The sequence below is a fragment of the Malus sylvestris genome, chromosome 1 (genome assembly GCF_916048215.2).
Source record: "Malus sylvestris chromosome 1, drMalSylv7.2, whole genome shotgun sequence".
Taxonomy (NCBI): Eukaryota; Viridiplantae; Streptophyta; class Magnoliopsida; order Rosales; family Rosaceae; genus Malus; species Malus sylvestris.
In genome coordinates, this window is record NC_062260.1 from 21,533,514 (window position 1) to 21,557,461 (window position 23,948).

Consider the following 23,948-nt stretch of genomic DNA (forward strand, 5'->3'; position numbering starts at 1 on the left):
CTCTCCTATCAGCCCATATTTGCCTATTTTCCGACTCTCTTCCTCGGCATTTTTACCGCTGTTTTTGCAGAGCTTCCCAGTTATTTTGTTTGTCATTTCTTTGTTTTAATCCTCTGCAATTTGCCAATTTTCTGTGATTATCCAAGTCCGGGTGGGCAAATTGTATTAGTGGGTTTCAAAAGCACTTTTGTCATCATGCTTCATGATTTAAAGGGTGATTTTCTCAGAAAGACAAAGCCTTTGAGAGAATTTTTAGCCATTGGGCATTTGGGCAATTTAATTTTCCCCTGAAATAGCAAGCAAGGTAAGGAGTGTTTAGTTACTGAGTTCCCACTATCTGGGTTTTTGGGTTTCTCCTGTGTTCATGGAAAAGTATGGAACTTTTTCAGAAATTCCCAGAAAATTAACCTTTCCCTTTAGTTTCATGAGTTTATGGTGAATTGGGCAATTCCCAAAATTAACTGTGGTTAATTTAAGCTTGCTTTTTATTTTTATTTTTTTGGGTAGTGTTGATGTGAAATCAGTAGCTTTCTGATGAGATTTGATGACAAAGATGAAATCTTTGAGCAGTGTGGGACTTGGGTTAAGTGTGGTTTTTGGATTCCTTTTCTTAGCTCTGATTGCAGAGCTTTACTATTTACTGTGGTGGAAGAAGAGGTTTACCAACAGAGAGATTGACAATGGCTACAGCAGCAGCCCACAGAAGGAAATCTTCTACATGTTCTGCTGGAGAAGAAGCACTTGCACTTCCTCCCAAAACCCCACAGATATCTGTGCTTCATTGAGAATGTCAGAAACCCTAGTCCATGAGCCATGCAACAGCAACAATCTGGTGCGCAAATCGTATGAGGAGGATGATTTGGATGCTGAGCTCATGAGGCTGCAGAATGCTGGTGGGGGCCCACCAAGGCATCTATTCACAATTGTGGAGGAAACAAGGGAGGATTTGGAGCAACAGTCAGAGGATGGTGGGGGGAGGAGCCAGAAGTGTTCTAGGAGTAAGAGTCTGAGTGATTTGCTTGTGGGATTTGAGACTCCATATCTGACACCTCTTGGCTCTCCAACACTTTTCACACCTCCTCTCACTCCTCAGCAGGGATTCAACCCACACTTTGAGTCAAAAACTGATGCAGAATTCAACAGGCTGAGGTCCTCTCCTCCTCCAAAATTCATGTTCTTGCAGATGGCTGAGGAGAAACTTAGAGCAAAATTGAAGGAAGAAGCTCAGAAAATTGATGGAAATGTTGAGGAAGATGGTTCTCTTATCACAATAATTATTGACAAGAACAAAGAAGAGTGCCATTCATCAAGCACTTCACAGGTTCTTCCCAGATCAACAATTGGGAAGAAACCAAATTTACATTAGAGTTTCCATGAACCATTTTTTTTAATTATGTTTTTGGATAGTTTGTTAAATTTGATTAGTAATAGAGGTTAATGTAGAAAACCCTGGAATGTTATGAGTTTTAGTGGTGAGGGGGACATATTTTCAGGAACAGGATGGTGAGAGATGGGGTTTTCTGTAAGTGGGGTACCTCTGACTGTGAAGTTCTTTTGTTTTATTTAGTCGACTAGGATTCTCTTCCATCCTTTAAATTCTCTATTTTATTTTTATTTTTATATAAAAAATTAATATAAAATGTTGACTTAATTTAATTGTGACCGTTCAAATAAGAAAGGATAAAAAAAAAAGGGAAATAATCCTACTCCTTCCCTAAGTTGTCTCGTACTTGTAATCTTCTTGTAAGTGATGATGCTACAGAACTGGTGTTCTTGTCCTCCTCCACATAAAAATGTGTCGGTATTTCAAACTAACTATACAATATAATAATTTGTAATTACTTGAAATACCATCACAATGAAATGAGAGATTTCACAACACGCAGTTGCTTAATATACCGCTACAATGGAGAGAAATCTACATGCACCTATAAGACACCACTTTACTGGTTTGGACCAATAATATAATGAATGTGAGAAACTTTGAACACCTAACATTGTATATTTACCCAAAAATATACATTGTAAGGCCATCCATGGTCCAAGTAAGTGTGATACCTATATATAGGAATTAGGTATTTTGCGTTTAATTTCTAAACATGACTGCTACACTAGTGTGAGTTCAATGTATTAGTACCACACTCTCAAGTTTGATATATTGGACTTTGAGTCTAATATATTGAACTCATGAGTTCAATAAATTGGTATCACACTCAAATTTTTCGACTCACTGTAGAAGTGTGATTCCTATATAAATTCAATATATTGGTATCACTCTCACTTTTTATGACCAACTGTAGAAGGCCTAAAAAATGTATGTAAGCCCTTTCCCGTTGCAGAGATATCTCGTTTCATGGAAGTCATTCCCACCCTCTGAACAATCATTGTTGCCATCCAATGTTTTCTGGCATGTTTACGCCACTTGTTTTGGTCAGTCTCAATTTCTAGGTCCAGTTCAATATCTTACTACAAATGTGGATAAGATTACACATGGATTTACCCTTTTTCAGCTAAAAAAACATGGAATTAGCAAGTAACATGACAATTAACCGATTAAGAAAGCATTACCTTACCACCTCCACCTGTGAGGTGATGTCTTTGGGCATTTTCCCAAACAACAAGGAGAAGCAAATTGCCCCGTGAAAGTTACTTGTGGGAATTTGCCGAAAGGTGCAGCTCTTGCTTTTTTACTGTCCCCTTTGTAATCTTCTGTGCTGACAGATTCGTGGCTTAAATCATGACCCTCCAATGTATACGTACTCAAATACGAAGAAAAAAATCACATGTATTTATTCATCGTTTGGTTCTCAAACTTTATGCGTCCATTAAAATATGATTAGAAGAATTAGAATTACTTAACTTTCATGTGTCCTTACTAACACATGAAATCGACAAAAATAAGATTTTCCCCTTTTACTTTTACGTTGATTCTTTCACTTTCTCATTTTCTTAGACATAATCTTAATTCATTGCTACAATCATTCTCTTAGCAAGAAAATCTTATCTTAGAGATAATTTACCTTGTAACCAGTTCTATAACTTATTATGTCACTTTTTAATCACGTGACACAAGATGTACAAAATAGAGAAAATTAGAAATCTCTCCGTCATCACCTTTTTATTTTATTATATTTTATTTTTATATAGAAAATTAATCTTTCGCGCTCAATTTTTTTTTTTCATATACTACTCTCTTTTTATTAGGTATTCGAATAAAATAAATCAAAGACGAATGGAAAAACAAGAAGAGCAGTGAATTTTGATTTCACAACTTTGTGGTTCAACTAATGAACATAAAACTTACTTGATGGAAAGTTAAAAACGTGAGATGATGATTAATGGAAATGCTAATCACATGCTAAAGACCGAGTCACTTCGAAAAAAAATTTACCACCCACTGCATGTGGCCAAGTAATTCACCTTTATTTGTATCATTTTTTAAAAAAGGTAGTGCTATCTACACAATTTTTTTTTTATCTCTCACATTCTTATTAATTTTTAATAATTGATTTTCTTCAATTCATACGAATGTTGAAAATTGAAAGGAGTGTGTTGGAGGTAAAAATTGGTATGTGGATAACACTATCCTTAAAAAATGTGCCTAGGCGCCTTTGGAGGTGAGACCGTGGTGGAAATGCCTCTGCCAATGAGAAAAGGCTTAAACTCACCTACATGTGGTCGAGGCGCGCTTGAGGCGTTTTCCTGGGCGTTCCTAGATCTCTTTATCAATTCGAATTCTTGCTTGAAATTTTCTAGGAACCCTCGAAGTTGAAGGTTGGGATGGCTCTATCTTGTGTAGCGATGACGTCTTCACAAAGAAGAAGAATTTTTTTTTTAAATTTTTTCATTTTTTTAGGACTTTGGCCCAAAAAGACGTCGTTTTGGCTAAGTCTTCACCGAATCCCCAATTTCCCAAATCCTCAAACCCTGAATTCTCCCCATGCCATATTTCAATTTTACCCCAATCACATCCCTCAATTTGTTTCAAAATTATTCACACCATCACAATTTGTTTCAAAATTTAAGTAAGTTTTTTAGTATTCTAATTTTAATTTGGTCACTACTCAATTTGATTGCCCGTATGATTGTTGATTAATTTGTTTCACAAAGTTTTATATTATATACAATATATACTTAAAATTTAGGTCCAGTGAGGCTTTGCCTCACGCCTCAAGACTTTCGCCTAAGCGGAGCTATCCATGAAGCGTCTCGCCTACGCCTTCGCCTTTTAAAACATTGATCTGTATAGAACTTGCAGTAAAATGAAGGGGGGGGAAATTTATTTATATTTATGAAGAACACGAATGGATACATGGAAAAGCACCAAAAAATAAAAAACAAATACAGAGCCAACGTATATGAAAAATTATCAGGTCAGATTCCAATGGCAGCAATGGCAGACATTCCCAGCTCAACACAGAGTGGTTTCAGGCCGGGTTCTTCCAAGAGGCTGAATGCGGTGAACCCGTAATAGGAGTGATAGAGATCTGGATAATCCCCCGGAAACTTGCTGAAACCACCGTACTGATGAAAGCACAAAGACAAAACATCAAAGTCAGGAGTCAGGAGTCAGGAGCAATACTGGCATTCCTCACGTTTACAAAAGATGCTGTTGCCGAAGAAATTAAGCACAAAGAAATGTATATTGTCTGCACTTTATTGGTCCGTTCTTTTTCCTAAGAACAAGGACTTGCACTTACATCCAAATGTGTTCCTAGTTTCTATCATCATAGCCAAATGATCTATGTTTATGGGGATTAATCAAATAAAATCGTAAATTTGTATGCATGACCGAAGTAATAACAGATTTTCCATGACAAATCTGAAAGAAACTTCACATTCTCCCCTATCGTATCATACGTTAATATGAGGAAAGATGAGAAAAGCACCTCGGACTGACAAGTCAGCAAAAAACCATGTAAAGCTTTCTTGTCAATGAATTTGTGGCCCCCTAAAACCTTCAAAACTGATGCAATCCTGCACAAGCAAATGTTCATTGTTAAGGTACGAAATTTCACACACGGTATGAAACTTCCAAAGGATGTTCATCCACCTACCAGAACGCGTAACATGTATCACTAGGCTTGTTGGGTCTACCTTGAAATCCACCATCAGCTGCCTGACGCTGCAGTTGTACAAAAGAATGAGAGAAATCTTTATTATGGGATGAGAACATAAAATTGCTTATCAGAATGCAAAGTCCGGGACCATTGTTTCAGATGCATCTACTTATTTGGTAGTTTCTAAGGAACTGGTCATGGTTGAAGAGATTAGGTGAGGAAATAAACCTGCAAGCACCAATCCAGCAGCAATGGCACATTTATTATGGAAGACTCGGCATCTTTAGAAAGAATATCATCTTCAATGAGTCCCATTAACTGGAGAGATATAACACCACAATATGTTGCACCGCCTGTGTCACCAAAATGGATATTGTATCACCGGAGAAAAAGAATTTCAAACTTTTGTACAACACATGAGCCAGTGCAAGAAGAAATTACACTCTTTTCCTCTTTAGTAAATACAAAATAAAAACCGAGTAATTTATTAACAAACAAGCAACATATATGCCCTGACCATAGGATGGGGTAGCCTCCTTCCCTCTCCCTAAACTTTTTTTGTACCGAAAAGAAAATACAAAATAACAATAAAATATTAACAAGCAAGCAACTGGTCAGGAAATCGGAAAAAAATTGGGACACTTCATAATAGTTAAACAAGTAGAACTAACACATTCTTACAAAATGGATCACATTGACTGTAAAAAGAACTCACCATGAGATTCTGAACCAGGAGTCAACCCAAAACCTCCGTCGTATGACTGAAAGAACAAGGTCACTTCTGTATAAGTATATGGGTAATGCTTGGAAGACCAAATTTCTAAACCAAATTTGCAAAACCAAATGATGTGCCCCAATAGGAAATAAGCACGTTAATCAACACTTAAGTAATAATCCAATCATTAACGTCCACATCATTTGGTTTACAAAATTTGGTTATATATCTATGCAGTGATGTCTAGAATTTGGAGATTTACTGATCAAATGGAAAATATAATTCTGCGAGGATGATTTCATTTGCCATACAGACCTGGCAATTTAATATGTACTCCTTGGCTTTCTCCTTGTCCATGCCACTCCAATTTCCCAACATATGACTAATAGCCGCTGGTACATCAATCAGCTAAATTGATGCTAAATTTTCAAGTATATTGAATTAAACGGTATAAAAGGTACGTAAATAAAAGGTTTCACCGTCTTACCAGCACAATAGATGAATCTAAGATCAGTCTCGGCCCCTGTATGTATAGGCATAAAACTGCCAAAATCAGTCGAAAATATCAGGAAATTGGTCCAGCTACCTCATAACATCCCCTAAGAAATGGCTATAAGTTTTCATGGAAACCACAATACCTTCCATCAGGCTGTTGAAGATTTCTCATTGACATCAGTATCGACTCGGAGTCAATACTGGACAAGTCATAGCCGATGATTTTAAGTATAGCCACGGCACAATACGTGCTGGCCAAGTTACTGACACTGCAACTCAAAGCCTACACGAAGATCATACTAAAAAATTACTAACAGGAAACAGGAAAAAGTAAATCAGATGTGCTTAAACTACCGAACCGGATAAAATCCCAAATACAGTTAAGCTAATACAATACGTAAACTAGTTCATTGCTTCATACCCCATTGTCATTATCCTCTGGAGGAAATTGGGCAGCTCTGGATCCATAAAAACCATAGAATCGTCCTACAGCAAGTCAAAAGATTAATTCTTTATTAATTTAAACTAGATTCACACTTAAATGTAAGCAAATTCAATTCAATTCGATTCGATCCTACCGAATTCGAACTCAAAATCATAATTTCACCATTTACCATTGTTCAATTCGGATTTGCTTCTCGGGTGAGCTTGCAGTGACAGAACCCAATTGGCAACTGCTTCCTTGTCAACCTACCAAATCAAAAGATCGCAACTTTCTCAATCATTTATTTCAAATTGGAACTTCAACAAGGAAAATTGACTAAACGACGACGTACGAGGCGATCGGGGGCGGCGAGGAGGTCGAGGCCGGAGATGACGAAGTAGGCGAGAGTGAGGCGGTTGATTTCTTGGGACTGGTAGGGGGAGGGCAGCAGCTGGTACATCATCTGCAGAAACGTCAAGTGCCGGTCACGATCGAATACCTCCGAAGCCATGGCCCGATCTTATTGGTCGGAGAACGAGGAGATGGAGTTCGGAGATCCTACTGGTACTTGGGCTTCTCTAATCAGCTTTTGGCTTTTACTTGCGGGGGAGTACGACGTACGAATTCGACGGCTGAGATACGTTGCCCGTTTTTAAAGCGTTTTCGGATGTCGCCGTCTACCCGGAATGAAAATCTCAGCCTTACTTTTAGCGACGGCTCCTATATAGGGATGGGCAATGGTTACGTGGGCGGATAACTACGGTTAATTTATCCATAACCGTTTACCCGTTGGGTAATTGCCTAAACGGTTATACCCATACCCATAACTGTTTATAAACGGTTAACCATACCCATAACCGCATACCCATTCAACCGTAACCGTTTAATACCCGTTTACCCATTTATCATTTTTAACCCGTTTATCTTTTTTTTTTTACCATTACCCTTTTTTCACCTGTCTACATGTTTTTTAACAACTTGAAAATTAAAAAAAAATTGTCATAATTTTTTTTTTGACAATTAAACACAGTTCTAGGTACATTCATCATATATTTCTATATTTTAATTTTTTAAGTCCTTATACCATTCCAATAATTGAAATAATAGTTTACGGACGATATTTTTAACTGTTACCAATGAAATTAAATATAATATTTGCTAAGTATTATTGGGTTACAAAAATTGTTTACAAGACATTTTTGTCAAAGCATTTATGTCAATTTCATGGTTACCCGTAAGGAATTTAAATTAATTTGGCCAATTCCTTGATGATGAGAATCATCATTCTTGTAGTAGTGTTATTGAGAGAATGATCGATGAATTCCTTGCTAATTTATTGGGTGCTAAGTATTATTGGATCGAGAACATGGTTTGTGTTAGTTTTACATATATAAAATAAATGGGTAAACGGTTACCCATTTATAACCGTTGTTAATACCCATAACGCCCATTTAAATTTCATGGGTAAACGGTTATAACCATAACCGTTTATTTATCTAGACGGTTATTCATAACCGTAACCGTTTAATTTAAATAAACGGATAACCGCGATTACCCATAACTAATGGGTATTTGCCCATCCCTACTCCTATATCACTATTTGATCTCATTTTGCTTTTGTAGAGTCCTGAAATTCAAATTTTTTTTCATTTATCTTGTAGAATTTTTTTTTCTCTTTGAAACTTATAGGTCATCCCATAAACATACGAGGGACAACACAATCAATAAAATTATGATATTGTACAATAAATTTTCAGGTGTATTCAATTAAGAATTTAAGAGATTTTAATGGATTTATAAATTTATGGATTTTTATGAAGTTTAACTGATTTGTAGAAATTCCATGTAAAATTTTGATTCAATTCATTTGAAATCTTATGAAGATGTCACAGCCCGTTCCAAAATATTACATTCGTGGCTGTGAATGGACGAAATTGCCCTTAAGAAATACTAAGTATGTGAAGCTCAAGTTGATAATTATCTAGGTTCCTAAGTTTTGAAAATAAAATGAAATTTAATAAGGATGGAACTTAGATTTTTAGGTTAAAATTTTGTGGTTTAGAGTTGGGGATTGGAAAAGGACCACGTGGGATCCCCATTCCTTATTTCCCTCCCCATTTCCCGTATACTGTCCTTCATACTCTCTTTCTCTTCCTCAGACCTCACTCTCTCTCTCTCACCCTCTCGAACACACGGGCAACCATCAAAACCACCTAAAACTATTACCAACGCCGGATTTAAAACCACCATTGCACTCCTGAGGACTCCACGATCACGTAGGTACCAGTTTAAGGTAAGTTTCACTTCGAAAACCCTAGTTTCTAAAGTTGCCGTGAATGTGTACTGTTCATGAGCTTTGAATTGGTTGATTTTTAGGACAATCCAAGCTCATAGTGAGCTTAGTGAGGTCCCAAGGAAGCTCGGAGTGCTTCGTTGGAAGGATTTGGACGTCGGGATCACGAGGGTTAAGTTTGGCCGGTTTTGCTTGGATTTTTCCGGTGCGATTTAGTTGTTTTTGAAGCTTAAAAGTAGTATATTGTGATTCTACATGTTGAGGGCTTTAAATTGATATATTATACGAAGAAAATGGTTGAGAAACGAAGGAGAACGAAGCATTTGAAAATTCCCCAGTTTTCCGGCCACCGGAAAAACCAGTCCGGCGAACCCGCGAGGAAGAAGGTGCGCGTGGGCGCGCGTGGACCCGTGCCTTCCTTGGCGCGTGGGGGTGCGTGCTACAGTAAAAAATTATTTTAAAAATATGTCGACGTCCGTGACGTCGAGTAGATCACTGTGGTATATTCATATACCCAAATTGAGCACCGTATGAGAAAGTTATTAAGGATTGTTGGTTAGGTGTTCGAATAACGTTTTATAGTTTTCGCATTAGGTGAAAATGTGAATTGATGATCCGACCGTTGGATCGTTACCAAACTTTAATACGTTGCAATACGTAATGTTTGAGGATTATTGGAACTTACGGATTGGGAATCCGAGTTACGGATCTTCTGGAATTGGAGTTGTAAGTTCATAAAATAAAATGTTAACCGTCACTTAGTTTTGGAAATTGACGGAGATCCGACCGTTGGATGGTAATGAAATTTTAGGATGTTATCCTAGAGATATATTGTGGACCTCTGGAAGTTATGGATTTAAAATCTGAGTGGTGGATCTTCCGGATTGAACTACGTAGTGACGTATTTTATATAAGTTATATATTCTATCGATATGAATTCTGAGGTTGGAATTGATTATTGTTTTAGGCGCCGATCGTCATGACGCCTTGGCGTATTGTGCTAGGGAGTTGTAGGGCGAACTCCAGGTGAATGGGCAGTTTTGTTTTCCGTATATATATATACTTGACGTTTTCCCAGAAATTGAAATTGAATGAAAGTATGCTTTAAATGCAATGTATAAAATTATATGAAAAGTATATTGAAATGTGAATTGAGATGCCATGCATAAAAGTATATGAAAAGTATATAGAAATGTGAATCGAATTGCCATGCATGAAATGATATGAAAAGTATGAAATTGAGATATGATGCATATGAATGAATGGTGCGGCGGACGCACATGTGAGTATCAGGTGAGTATTTAAATACTGATATGATGATGTTAATGTATATTGAGCTCAAATCCTGCACCATGGTTTAGTGCTTATAGTATTCACCGCATCGCACGCTCGCCTTGGATCCAAGTAGATGCTGGTCGCACAGTCCACGCGGAGTGGGTGCGACGGGCCAGTCGAAGAGTGTTAGTGAGATTTCGACTAGTGGGTGACCTTAGATTATGTGCACAGATGATTGATGAGAAAACACTAGAGCGTAACTTGTGTGCAGAAGGCCGGACAGGTCACAGAGGTGACTCCGGCAGAGTGAGAGTGATAGATTTTGAGCTCTAGGTTCAACCGTACATGGCTATTAGAGGGCCTCCGGTTGATTACTTTCTTGCACCTGATATGATTATTGTTGATGCATCCATACTTAACTGTTGAATTAGACATGGCATGGCATGATTGATAAAGAAAAATGTTGAGATAGTAAAAATGAAGTTTGAGAATATATATGTATATTTATATTTTACATTTCTGGGAAAGTATACAGGTTTTACGGAGAGGGGTTACAACGTTTTGAGAAATGTTTGGATTTGGAAAAGAATTGTTTTACTGACCCACTCAATTTTGGTTTTGCGCCCCTCCAGGTTCAGGAATCACAAAGGTGTGGTGACTACGAGGAATTCGACGGTGTTCTGACAGATTGGACAAAATTAGGACTCACCTTCGGGTGTATCAACTTATAAATTGTATCTTAAAGCTTCCGTACTGTGCAAATGGTCACGTCACTCTCACGTGACGGCCAGCATGCCCTCCTTCGGGACGGGGTGTGTCAGAAGAGATGTGAGATTTGTGGATGCTTTTAAAATACACTACAAAATCTCTCAAATTCCCTCTAATTCCTCAACTTTTCCAAATTCTTTAAATTCAAATTCTAATTGAATATACCTGAAATGTTATAAATTTCTTTACAATTCTAATTGAATACACTCAGGTTTCTAAGGATTTTAATAAATTATCTTAATTGGATTTATAAATTTATGGATTTTTATTAAGTTTAAATGATTTGTAGAGATTCCATGTAAAATTTTGATTCAGTTTCCTAAAAATCTCATGGGGAATGCTACAAAATGTCTCAAATTCCCTCAAATTTCTCAAATTTTCCAAATTCTTTAAATTTAAGTTCAAATTGAATACATTTGGAATGCTATAAACTTCTTTAAAATTCTAATTGAATACACCTAGATTTATAAAGATTTTAATAAACTATCTTAAATTCTTGATTGAAAACACATTGAATTTCAGAGAATCACTTAAAATCCTAATTGAATAACCCTTAATTCATTAAAAGAATTAAAACCCCTCAAAATCCAAATTGAATACATCCATTATATGTCAACATTTTATAATTAAAATATTAAGTTTAAAAGAAAAAAAATAAAAAATAAAAAAGAATTGATTAGCCTGGCTGATCCAATCAAACTAATATAAAAAATTAACAGACCTAAAACAGTAAAATTTGAGTTTTATAGGAGGGTAATGTTGAAAAGACCAAATTTGTACACTAAATTTTGTAAACTAAAAGATATGAATTTAAAGTTTCAAAGGGCAAAATAAACCAAATCGAATTCCAGGGAACAAACTGCGGAACCCTTGAAGGCCAACAAGGCAACCGTCTCGACATTTCCCGAGAAATGCAAGGCATTGATATCCCCTCTGTTTTTCTCAATCCATTTTACTTCTCATGGTTTTGTTGGCCCAAGAATCTCATGACCTAGAAACAATTGCAGAGTATACTGTCTTCCAACTGGCGAGGGCAAACTCAACACCATCAAAGCTGATGCTAAAGGAAGGTATAAAGGAGGTTTCGGGCCACAGTGGTTTAGCATGAACATGTTTCTAGGCATGGCAGAAAGATTTCTCGGCTGTTCCAAATCATTTATGCATTACTTGTTTCTCTAATGAATCCTATAGTTCGAGGAGTTCTGGCCTTGTAACCACGAGAGAGAAATTAGAAAGAACATAGGCTTCATTGGCCAAATATAGCAATCGATGTTCAACAAAACGACCAAGATCACCAAACTTCCTAGATCTTGGATTTTTAACTTGAATCCCAAATCATACAACTACAAACAAAACAACACTTAACTAGCTTCACCTCCACCGCTTTCTTCAAAACACACAACTTGGATCAACAAAAACCAGCTTAATCGACTTCTTCAATCTTGGGACCAGCACCGCTGCCACCAGCAGGAGGAACATCATCATCCATGCCGCCACCGACATCAGGACCACCAGCACCTTGGTACATCTTGGCAATGATCGGGTTGCAGATGCCCTCGAGCTCCTTCATCTTGTCCTCAAACTCGTCTGCCTCTGCAAGCTGGTTTCCGTCGAGCCACTGAATGGCCTGGTCAATTGTATCCTCAATCTTCTTCTTGTCAGCTGCATCGAGCTTGGAGGCAATCTTGTCATCCTTGATCGTGTTCCTCATGTTGTAGGCGTAATTCTCCAGAGCATTCTTGGCCTCCACTTTCTTCTTATGCTCCTCATCTTCCGACTTGTACTTCTCAGCCTCTTGAACCATCTTCTCTATTTCCTCCTTGGACAATCTTCCTTTGTCATTGGTGATGGTAATCTTGTTCTTCTGCCCTGTAGTCTTGTCCTCGGCAGAAACATTCAAAATACCGTTGGCATCAATGTCAAAGCAGACGGTGATTTGTGGAACGCCCCTTGGAGCAGGAGGAATGCCGGAAAGCTCGAATTTGCCCAACAAGTTGTTATCACGGGTTCTTGTCCTTTCACCCTCATATACTTGGATCAAGACACCAGGCTGATTGTCTGAGTAGGTAGAGAAGATTTGCTCCTTCTTGGTTGGAATGGTAGTGTTCCTCGGAATCAAAACAGTCATCACACCTCCAGCGGTCTCCAAACCGAGAGACAGAGGAGTGACATCAAGAAGCAACAGATCCTGAACCTTCTCGTTACCCTCACCGCTCAGGATTGCAGCCTGCACAGAGGCACCATAAGCAACGGCCTCATCTGGGTTGATACTCTTGCAGAGCTCCTTTCCATTGAAGAAGTCTTGCAACAACTGCTGCACCTTCGGAATCCTAGTAGACCCGCCCACAAGCACAACATCATGGACAGAGCTCTTGTCCATCTTTGCATCTCTTAAACACTTCTCAACTGGCTCCATACATTTCCTGAAGAGATCCATGTTAAGCTCTTCGAACCTAGCACGGGTAATGGTAGTGTAGAAGTCGACACCCTCGTACAAAGAATCAATCTCTATGGTGGTCTGAGCAGTGGATGAGAGAGTCCTCTTTGCCCTCTCACAAGCAGTTCTCAACCTCCTAAGAGCTCTTGGGTTTCCAGTGATGTCCTTCTTGTGCTTCCTCTTGAACTCTTGAACAAAATGGTTCACCATTCTGTTGTCGAAATCTTCTCCTCCCAAGTGGGTGTCTCCGGCAGTTGCCTTCACTTCAAAAATACCCTCCTCAATGGTGAGAAGAGAGACATCAAAAGTGCCACCACCAAGATCGAAAATCAACACATTCTTTTCACCAACACTGGTTGCCTTCTTGTCAAGACCATATGCAATAGCAGCAGCAGTGGGCTCATTGATAATACGCATCACATTAAGGCCGGCAATGACCCCGGCATCCTTGGTAGCCTGACGCTGAGAGTCATTGAAGTAAGCCGGAACAGTAACAACGGCATTCTTCACAGATGAACCCAGATAGGCCTCCGCAATCTCACGCATCTTAATGAGAACCATGGAGGATATTTCTTCAGCAGCGAACTGCTTTTCTTCGCCCTTGTATGCGACAACAATCATGGGCTTGTCACCGGGTCCTGGAATGACCTTGAAAGGCCATAGCTTCATGTCACTCTGGACAGAAGGGTCAGAGAATCTCCTACCGATCAACCGCTTGGCATCTGAAAAATAAACAAACCTCGCTTAGTAACACGAAACAAAGTATAATATCAAGCTAAAATTATTAAGGCTAATCAGAATAAATAATTAAACAAACCCAAATATAATTTTGAACACAGTAATTAAAATACAGAGCCTTGACCACCAATGACAATATTTCATAGTCTATTAGTATTAAGTAAACAAATCCTGAAAATAACAACAAAAATGATTCTTTTATTTTCTTTTTACATTAAAAATCCATCTTTTCTTTAATTCGCTATATAAAAGATTAAAGGCACACAAATTAAACAACCATAACATGAAGAGATTTGTGCCGAAACACGAATGGTATTATACAAAAAGATAATAATTCTAAAAGAAAATGAACTTTTCGTCATTTCTTCTCATAAATTCAAGTAATAGAAATCTAAAAACAGCAAAATTTAGACAAGCAGCAAATTTTGCCAGTGAAATTGATAAAATCAGCCATTGGAGCAGAGATCAAGCGGTACACAGCAAAATTGAAGTAAAAACCCTAACATGCAAAGCAAAAAGAGATCATAACATTTATAAATTCGCAAGTTAAGAAAGGACTTCGATTCTTACCGAAGACGGTGTTGACGGGGTTCATCGCGACCTGGTTCTTGGCCGCATCGCCGATCAACCTCTCGGTGTCAGTAAAAGCCACATAAGACGGCGTCGTCCTGTTGCCCTGATCGTTGGCGATGATCTCCACGCGATCGTGTTGCCAAACACCGACGCACGAGTAGGTCGTTCCGAGATCGATCCCGATCGCCGGACCTTCTCCCTTTCCCGCCATTGCAACCGCAGAGAATCAATCAAACAAGCAAAGAAACGCAGAGAAAATTGAAGAGCTTTTGAGATATTTTTTAGGTGATAAGGTTTTTGGAGTCACAGGTGGTGCAGCAAGAGTGGTGAATGGGGGCTTTTATACAGTAGGACGGGCGGAGAGCTTGTCTAGAATGTTCGTATCGGGAACTTACGAATTTTGGTGGGAGGGTGTCCAGAATGTTCCGTTTAATTAGGGCCGTTGGATTTGAGTATAGTGGACGGTGTTGATGGTGGCGGTTTCGTTGCGTCTTCTGATTGGGCCTTTTACGCGTCTGGCTTTTGGTATTCTCGTTGGTCGTTGGAAATTTCTCTTCGGTCCTTTTCGTTGTTGAATTTCGTCTCAAACGACGATGGCGTTTTGTGATATTGGGCTTTGACTTCAACTTTGGGCTTCTGAAAAGGTTTTTAATTCAAACACGACTGCAATTCATATGGGTTGGTTTAGAACTGGTTACATGCATATAAATTGAATGAGATTTTTATCACAAATGGTCATTGAGATTGATCAAACTCATCATTTTGGTTCCTTATTTTCAAAATCAATCAATGTTGTCTCTGACATTCATTACCGCACACCAATTTGGTTATTCCTTTAAGATTTCGTCAACTATTATGTTAATTTGTATGTGAGACCCACAAATCCAATGAAATGGTGACACATGTATTATATAAATTAAGGGTTTTTATCGCAAATGATCTATGACATTGATCTAACTCCTTATTTTGGTCCTTAAGTTTCAAAAATTGATAAATTTGATCCCAACTTTCAATACCGCACATCAATTTAATCCTTCCATTAAAGTTTCGTTAATACTTTTTGTCCCACTAATCCAATCATATGGCACCACATGAATTAACTATAAGAAACTATTTTTTTTAAGATTTAAAACTAAAAGTAAAATAAGAAACTAAAAGAAAAAAAAAAAGTCATCGTCGTCTTCATCAGGATGTGCTCAAAAGGAAAAAGAAGGCGCCATGACATTGCTAAAGCATTTGGCCTTCTGAACTTACTCCTCATTCTCTCTAGTTGGTTATAATCCTAAATCCTATCAAATTTGAATTGAATTTGGATTCGATTTTATCAAATTTAGATTGAATTTTTTTTTCCAATTAAGGTTGTGGGATGCGAGAAAAATGACAGTGTGGAATACTCTTCTTTTGGTTCTCTTAAAAAAAAAATAGTTTCTTATAGTTAATCCCACTGTTCTAAAAATCCTTGTCTAGCGCCGTCTAGGCGCTAGGTGGTTGGCCACCGTCCCGATTAATGCCTAGGCGTTTGAAAATTTAGAAAGGGCGCCTAGACCGCCTAGGCACGTACCTGCCTAGCCTGCCCAGACCCGTTTAGACATCTGCCTAGGTTACGACTCACTTAGACAGAAAATAGATAACTTTCATTTTGTATAATTTTTTTAATAAATTGTAAGATACTTGTTGAATACTTAAATGAAAACACATTATATGCTTGTGTCCCCATGTTTTCATTATGTTTCAATACTTCATAACATATATGTCATTCTATTTTGTAATTTATGATGTAAGCATATATATTTTAAGTATAAACAGACACTTATTTACACAAAATATAACAGATTTACTTAAATACGTCTAGGCGCTAGGCCCTAGCCCACTGCCTAACTAGCACCTAGTGTCTTTTAGAATCTTAGTTAATCCACTTTGAGCTATATAATTGGATAAGTAGGACAACATTAACGGAGGGCATAAATTGATGCGCGGTAGTGAAAGTTAGGGACCAAATTTATCAATTTTTGAAACTCAGAGACCAATATGAGGAGTTGGATCAATGTTAGGGACCATTTGCGATAAAAACCTTATTTTGTGTAATCCACGTGTCACCATTTGATTGGATTTGTGGGTCTCACATACAAACTAACAGGATAGTTGACGGAATCTTAACGGAATGACCAAATTGATTTGAGGTAGTGAATGTCAGGGACGACATTGAATGATTTTGAAAGTGAGGGACCACAATGAAGAGTTTGGTCAATCTCAGGGACCATTTGTGATAAAAACCCAATTGAATGAAAGATTTTTTTGGAGAAAGTGTTTTTGGATACCAAAAGGTTTGTGCAAATATGTAATAGGTTGGTTTAGAACTGGCTACATGCATATAAATTGAATGGAAGCGTTTTTGGTGAAAGTCTTTTTGGGTACCAAAAGCATTAGTGCATTTTGGAAAAGAGCACTGGTTATGTGCTTCTTTCTTCCAAAGAGCACTTCAAGTGCTTTTCCAAGATTCACTTGCATTTTTACTAATGATTGGTTTCAAAAACACTTTCATAAAAAACACTTTTAATTATTTTAAAAGGATTTCCAAACACACTTGTAATTTTGCTCATGAGCGTTCTTAGAAGTGCTTTAATAGAGGAATATAAAAATTAAAAAAATTCAATTATTCCTAGAAATTCACTTGAAAGTGCAAATAAGCATAAATTGCTTCTATGAACCCTAAGCACTTTCAAGTTTTTGTCAATGTGCTTTTGTTTAGAAGAAAACGCTTTTATCGATTCTAGAAACAATTCCGAACATGTTAGGTGATTAATGCTAGTCTTGTTAATTTAAATATTTCTATCATTTCGCTAAAAGGCATAGATCCTTGTATGTGATGGTCGTAAAATATTTGTCTCTCACATTAATTGATCATGCATTACTTGCACAATAAAATGATTGAGAAGGGAATGCACATACATTCCAAACAAAGACATTTCTCATTAAGGGGTTATGATGTTCATCATGATTCTGTTGACCCTAAAAACTACAAAGCCTACGTGGTGCGCATGCCGAGTAATTAATGAGCTAACTACGTCCTTCGGTGAATGCGGGGCGTGCCAACTCGTCGGCCGAGCTCGGCCGAGGAGTAAATTTGTTGATGTTGCGTTGGGTCGCGCTACTGACTTTTGCGTCTTGCGATTGCGGCCGAGAAAGGAACACGTCTCGGCCTCTTGGGCTCTCGAACCTGAAGACAAGGTTACTATTCTTACGAAGTTCAATATCAAATTCGGCTTTCAATGTGCCGAATGTAATAACTGTAACACCTCACTTCGCCGAGAAGGCTGATGAGATGACCTCGACCAATAAGGATTTAGAAACCCTTCTCGACCGAGACTTGGATAGGTAATCAGTCGCTCTCGCCGCAGTGCTGTTGATGCCAACGGAAGATATTGCGAGACCGACTTACTCTACGGTGACAGAGCTATCTATGCCGACTTAAGATATCACCGGTTGCTTCCACAGTGCTGTTGATGCCAACGGAAGATGTGTCAGCGAAAAAGGAAAAAGAAAAATCACAAGTTGTGAGAGTTTGCGCAGGGCAATTTTGTATTGATTTTGTCGGGCTTCCACAGTTGTTGAGTGTCTTGTATTTATAGTAGCAGCACATCGAGCCCGAGTTCCAATCCTATTCGGACTAGGTCTCCTTCTCCGGATTAACATCCCCTCGATCAGTCCTATCTCCGCTAGGACTACGAATCTAGTCCTTAACTGAGCCAGATTCGCTTTCTAGATTATTGATCTCGTCGAGGGTCCCTATTGCACTAGGATTCGACCTCTTGCGTTATGACCTAGCCGACCTAGGTTTGGAGGCCCACATACTGAACGATCCGTGGTATTCTTGCCGCAAGGCCTCCAGGGCCGAGAATGACCCTACACTCGGCCCAAACTGTTATTTTAGGCCCAAACAGATTCTTAAAACAAAAAGGCACTCAACCCCCCAAAATGATTTTTCCCTTCCCATTTTGTTATAGTGGATGGAGGGAATTGAATCCTTGGCCTAGTTTGTTAATGACTAATAATATACCAAACCCGTTTCCTTTTCATCTTTCCTCCCACTGTTATATGTTGAGATCTAGATCGTTAGATTGTTGTGTCATTGTTCAATTGTGTTAATAAGTCATGATTATGACATTGTCTTTCGTTATTCGGGTAGTTACCATATGCACTAGAGAAATGGTAAAGAAACTCTTAAAAGTAGGACTTTTTATGAACCATATGTTATCTCACAGTTTAATGTCAATTCTTATGCAAAAAACATAATATGGAAGAGAATTCGTAAAGAGTCCCCCTTTTGAAAAAATCTTCTTAATATTTCTCTACACACTATATTACGTTTCAGCACAGGAGGTGGATTGTCTGCCCTCTCATTTCCATACCCTCCCCATGCTCTCCTGCGATGTGTGGTCACGGTTAAGCCACGTTAATATTTTATATTAATTTTTTTATAGAAATAATAAAACAAAAAGTAATAAAAATATAAAATGTTGACGTTACTTAACCGTGACCACACAAACAGAAAAGGATGGAGAGAGTATGGAAATGGGAGGGCAGACAATCCACCTCCAAATCATCCCACACCAACGAAAGTTTCTTATTGGACTTGAAAGCTAATGGGCCCTTTCAAGGTATGAGCCTATGAACAGAGCAGTTATCTGCTAGGCATGTTGAAAAACCCCTAGTTCCTCAAGTAGCTCTTGTAAGACCAGATGGTGCCCCAAATTTGTGGCCCTAAAACCATGCAAATTCATTCATTTGAACCACTCCACATTCACTTTTGATTCGGCAGAAGTTGTGTGTTAAGGAATAATTTTATTTTTTTTGTCAATTGGAATTCCATTAGCGGTAGGTCTCGGGTTCGAGACTTGGGAGCAGCCTCTTCATAAATGGGGGTAAGGCTAGCCGACATTCACCTCTCCCAGACCCTGCGTAAAGCGGGAGCCTTGTGCACTGGGTACGACCTTTAATTGGAATTCCATTAAAAAAGCAACATGCAGAAGAAAATACAGAAAGATTCCTTAAAAAAGGAGAAGATAAACACAACCCTAACATAGAGCAGGAACATACATGTGTTAAGGAATTTCGAATGGTCATCATTGCAGAAATCTGGAATACCAGAAATACTGAGAGAAACTTTTGTTTTCTAAATTTTTTTGAATGAAAAGATAAACCAAAATACAACCTTTAGGACACTTAAATAGTTTCACAAAACCCTAACAACAAAAGGAAATAAACGAGAAATAAATTAATATCCGAAAATAACAAAACAACTCGAAATGAATTAACATCTGTTTTGATCCTCCAAACATCCTCGAATCCCCGAAATCCATCATACATCATGACAATGCGATGCGTTTGAATCGGCTTATTGTTCTCTTTTCGAAAAGGTATCGTCGGGCCAAATCGAACACAGAAAACTCAAATAAATAAACTCTTCCACGCTGGATTACTGTTCATGTTGGGATTTACTGCGTCTAATCTTACGTCAACTTTAATCAAAATTAGGAAAGCCATGTAGATTGCAATGCATAACATATTGGACCACTATCTTTAAGCCGAAAAAGCTAAAGCACGTTAGCAGATCAAGGTTGGGATTTGTCTGCTTCTTAATCTCAGATTTACCCGTTCTCAAATCCCTCTCCTTCTGACAAAACCCATATTATATAATTTGTATACCAACAAGGACATGATAAGCATAATTATTATACAAATTCAAATAAGAAATTACAAAACCCCATGTAATTTTAATAGGTACATGTGGGAGGAAGAGGTGACAGCAAGTGAACATGTAATGGAGGCAAAAGCTGCAACGCTATAAGCTTTCCTTTGCATAACTGTTACAGTGAGTACCACTGCTTTTTCTGCCTGAAAATGAGTTAAAGAAATATTCTGCAAAGATTGATTAGATAGGGGAATTAGATTCCTACACCACCACCAACCTTAAAATTGTACTCATTTCCTAAATCTGTCACATGCTCTCGTGCAAGAGATGGATGATAAATAAAAGTCAATGAGATCTGATCCACATATAATATAGTTGGAATGTTGCATGCATAAAAGCAAAATACAAGACTAAAATATACATAGAGGTAAATGTCGTACTCAGTGCACAAGGCTCCCGCTTTACGCAAGGTCTGGAAGAGGTGAATGTCGGCTAGCCTTACCCCCATTTATGGAGAGGCTGCTCCTAAGTCTCGAACCCGAGACCTACCGCTCATGGGCGAAGGCACTTGCCATCGCACAAAGTGCGACCTCTACAAGACTAAAATATACATAATTTAAAAAAAATAAAGCAGGCACTCTTCAACTTTTTTCTTCATATACAGTCTGGAATTTGCTGCGAATTTGAAGTCCGGCGCGGGCAATCGTTTTAACATAAGGGTTAAAGGGTATACGCATTCAAATTGTCGTTGTGACAATCCATCAACAAATTTCAGCAGTTAAAGCTTGATTTGTGACTGGTTTGGGGCTGTAAATTGTGGTTTAAGTGGTTAAAAATATTAACATATGTATGCATTCAAACATCTACCAAAGTTTAACAGTTAAGCTTGAACGGTGACTAGCTAAGGCTATAAATTGCAGTTTAAGTGGTTGAACGTATTTATTTATGCATTGAGTTTTTGTATTCAACTCAGCCTTTTTTTTTGGTTAACAGTGCACTTAAAATAGAAAATCTAATTTATGACTTAATGAATATGACAATTCCATATATATGTAGATGAATTTGTGACAGAGCTTAGACAATGAACGTAGGTTTGAAGGGCATCTTTCAGGGGTCAATTTTTGTAGCCGTGTAAACAAAGGAAAAGAAGCTGTTATATGTTAAGTGTTCTTTCCATGTTACTCTTTTATTCTGTGATACCCCATTTTCCACAACATTATATTTAGACTAAAATTAGAGTAATTAGTACTTGGCATGCATGTTCCCTTTTAACCTTTAGCAAAAGTAATCACTTTATATTGAGCTTCAATCAGCAAAGCCCTAATGACTAGCTACAGACTAGGTTGTTAAGCCTGTGGGTGAAAGAAAAGGATGCTCATGTGCTCATATATATATAAAATACACTCTACATGTTTCAAACTTACAACATTCATCTCTCGCTTATCTTTGTACACTTGTTCTGATACTATGTTAAGTTCATGAGACTTATTCTTACAAAATTGGCTTACATTTCTCCAAACCATGTACCTTAGGGGAAGGGGTGCCCATATTGCAAAGGAACCAAGGTACCGCCATATGGAACTATAGAGTGAGGGTTGTGCAAGAATCTAGCTAGCCTTGAAAGCCCTAGGTAAGAATAATAATGAGAGTGAATGAGAACAATGATGAGTACTCTATAAACTTGTGGCCCTAAATATTATGACTGAAAAATTAAGAATATGTATACGCGGAATGTCAAGGTCGATCGCTAGTAATCACTGGGCACTTTCTGCCCTTCTTGCCCTAGCTAGCAGATAATATTATTAAAAAAATGGAAATCCCAGAGAGAATAGACTGTGTCAATATCATGCTTTAATTTCACAAACAATAAGTTCGAGTCTGGCTAGGGTGAGGAACCAAATTATATTAATTAAAGTGCTTAATACTATTTTCATGTTCACATACAAGATCTGACCACTACTGAAATTTATGGAGGTCCCAAAATCAGTAAGTTTAATTTCTTAAGATTGAATTGAAAATATGGGTTTGAGTCTGATGAACATTGCTAAAAAGCTAAGAAAGCAAACTGCCCCATGCCCTGATCCTTTTCATAAGAGCACATGACTTGGGGTCCATTGTGCAGCCTGAAAACATAAGATGCTGCACCTTAATCATGCAATGTAGGAAAACCATGAATACATGTACATATGGATTTTCAGCATATAATCAGTAGGCCTGTAGCTTGTATATATAAGGCCCCAGCTAATTTTTGTAATTAAGGATTCAAATTAGTTCACTAATAATTCAAATCCCATCACACATAGATATCAATGTCTATAATGCTAGATGGTGAACCACCACATTCATGTGAGATTAATACTAAGTTCATGTGTGACATTGACGGTTTTGTGCGAGGAATTTGTTGAGAGTATGAAATCCACATCGGGGAAATAGAACTTGTATGTGCTTATAAGTAATTGGGATACTTCTCATATTGCCAATTGATTTTATGGTGGAACCTCAACTTCCTTCATGATATTAGAGCAGGTTGTCCCATGTGTGAAGCACAATGGCTACACGCGCTCCACGTAACCCGATTTGTGTTATTCACATGTTAGACTTGAAAATTCACCACACATGAGGGGGCTTGTTGATGAATCCCACAATGGAAAAAAATGAGAGATCTTGCATGTGCTTATAAGTAATTGAGCTACTCTCCATATTGCCAATTGGCTTCATGTGAGATTAATACTAATTTCATGTGTGACATTGACGGTTTTATGCATGGAATTGATGGTAAGGACTAAAGTGAGACTCGAATATCTTGACCATTACTACAATAAGCTCTAACTAGGAATATGGTTTAGTGACTATACTTTTCTTTTTCTTGGTATTACATAATTGAAATTTTGATTATCCGTATGCACTCATGCCTTATATATATATATATATCATCCTTACAAAAATTCAATTCAATTTTAAATCATTTGCCTAATTAATTATCAAGATAAAATTTCATTATTTTTTATACAACAAAGTATTCGTTAATTTCCTCAAACCCAATCAAATGTCTTAAATATTTCTAATTTGGCTAATATTTTGCAAGGATGATCTATAGGGTGCAACTTGAAAAATAGACAGTTCAGATCGTTAAAATTCGATATGGTATGAACCCCACAACTCATCCTCATTTTTATAAAAAATGAGGATTCATTCCCTTAAAGGCTTCTTTTATAATATATATATATATATATATTATATTCCACTTTGGAATCATAAGTGTATTATATATTCAGCTTCTACTTCAAGTTGATGTTCATTGCAGTTGTTGTTTGGACCATATGAGCTAAGTAGCTTCTTTGTCAATGAAAGAAACTGGGACAGCATTGTCTTCTTTTCAGACTTATCATGATATAAATGTATCCATAAATGTAACAATTAATGAATAAATCAAATATTTTTCCCAAAAATGTGTGTGTGAGAGAGTGAGAGTGCTATT

General features: G+C 37.6%; 2 protein-coding genes and 1 long non-coding RNA gene across 3 annotated transcripts; 1 reads left to right on the forward strand and 2 right to left on the reverse strand.

Moving 5' to 3' along the window:
• Positions 1-4,260: 4,260 nt before the first annotated feature.
• On the reverse strand, positions 4,261-7,414 carry LOC126632601 (geranylgeranyl transferase type-1 subunit beta-like). Its single transcript, XM_050303033.1, has 11 exons — positions 7,047-7,414; positions 6,885-6,960; positions 6,692-6,756; positions 6,414-6,553; positions 6,263-6,318; positions 6,091-6,167; positions 5,776-5,821; positions 5,289-5,413; positions 5,058-5,125; positions 4,890-4,977; positions 4,261-4,524 (listed from the first exon to the last, which is right to left on the reverse strand). Exons 1-11 carry the CDS (start codon positions 7,203-7,205, stop codon positions 4,375-4,377), a joined length of 1,050 nt encoding a protein of 349 aa, XP_050158990.1. The 5' UTR covers positions 7,206-7,414; the 3' UTR covers positions 4,261-4,374.
• A 1,170-nt stretch (positions 7,415-8,584) lies between these two features.
• On the forward strand, positions 8,585-11,085 carry LOC126632653 (uncharacterized). The gene is made up of 4 exons (XR_007626782.1): positions 8,585-8,987; positions 9,071-9,192; positions 9,955-10,013; positions 10,895-11,085. It is a non-coding gene; the product is annotated as an uncharacterized LOC126632653 (long non-coding RNA).
• A 1,173-nt stretch (positions 11,086-12,258) lies between these two features.
• LOC126632587 (heat shock cognate 70 kDa protein 2) lies at positions 12,259-15,107 on the reverse strand. The gene is made up of 2 exons (XM_050303017.1): positions 14,776-15,107; positions 12,259-14,189 (listed from the first exon to the last, which is right to left on the reverse strand). The coding sequence occupies exons 1-2, from the start codon at positions 14,987-14,989 to the stop codon at positions 12,454-12,456; spliced, it is 1,950 nt and encodes a 649-aa protein (XP_050158974.1). The 5' UTR covers positions 14,990-15,107; the 3' UTR covers positions 12,259-12,453.
• Between the last annotated feature and the right edge of the window lie 8,841 nt (positions 15,108-23,948).

Bases quoted from the DNA above. Each gene is read 5' to 3' on its own strand.
- LOC126632601 (XM_050303033.1), bottom strand. From the start codon at position 7,205: ATGGCTTCGGAGGTATTCGATCGTGACCGGCACTTGACGTTTCTGCAG. The intron at 5,822-6,090 runs GTCTGTATGGCA...TTGTTCTTTCAG, and splicing joins AGTACATATTAAATTGCCAG to TCATACGACGGAGGTTTTGG. The intron at 4,978-5,057 runs GTAGGTGGATGA...TTGCTTGTGCAG, and splicing joins GATACATGTTACGCGTTCTG to GATTGCATCAGTTTTGAAGG.
- LOC126632587 (XM_050303017.1), bottom strand. From the start codon at position 14,989: ATGGCGGGAAAGGGAGAAGGTCCGGCGATCGGGATCGATCTCGGAACG. The intron at 14,190-14,775 runs GTAAGAATCGAA...TTTATTTTTCAG, and splicing joins CCCCGTCAACACCGTCTTCG to ATGCCAAGCGGTTGATCGGT.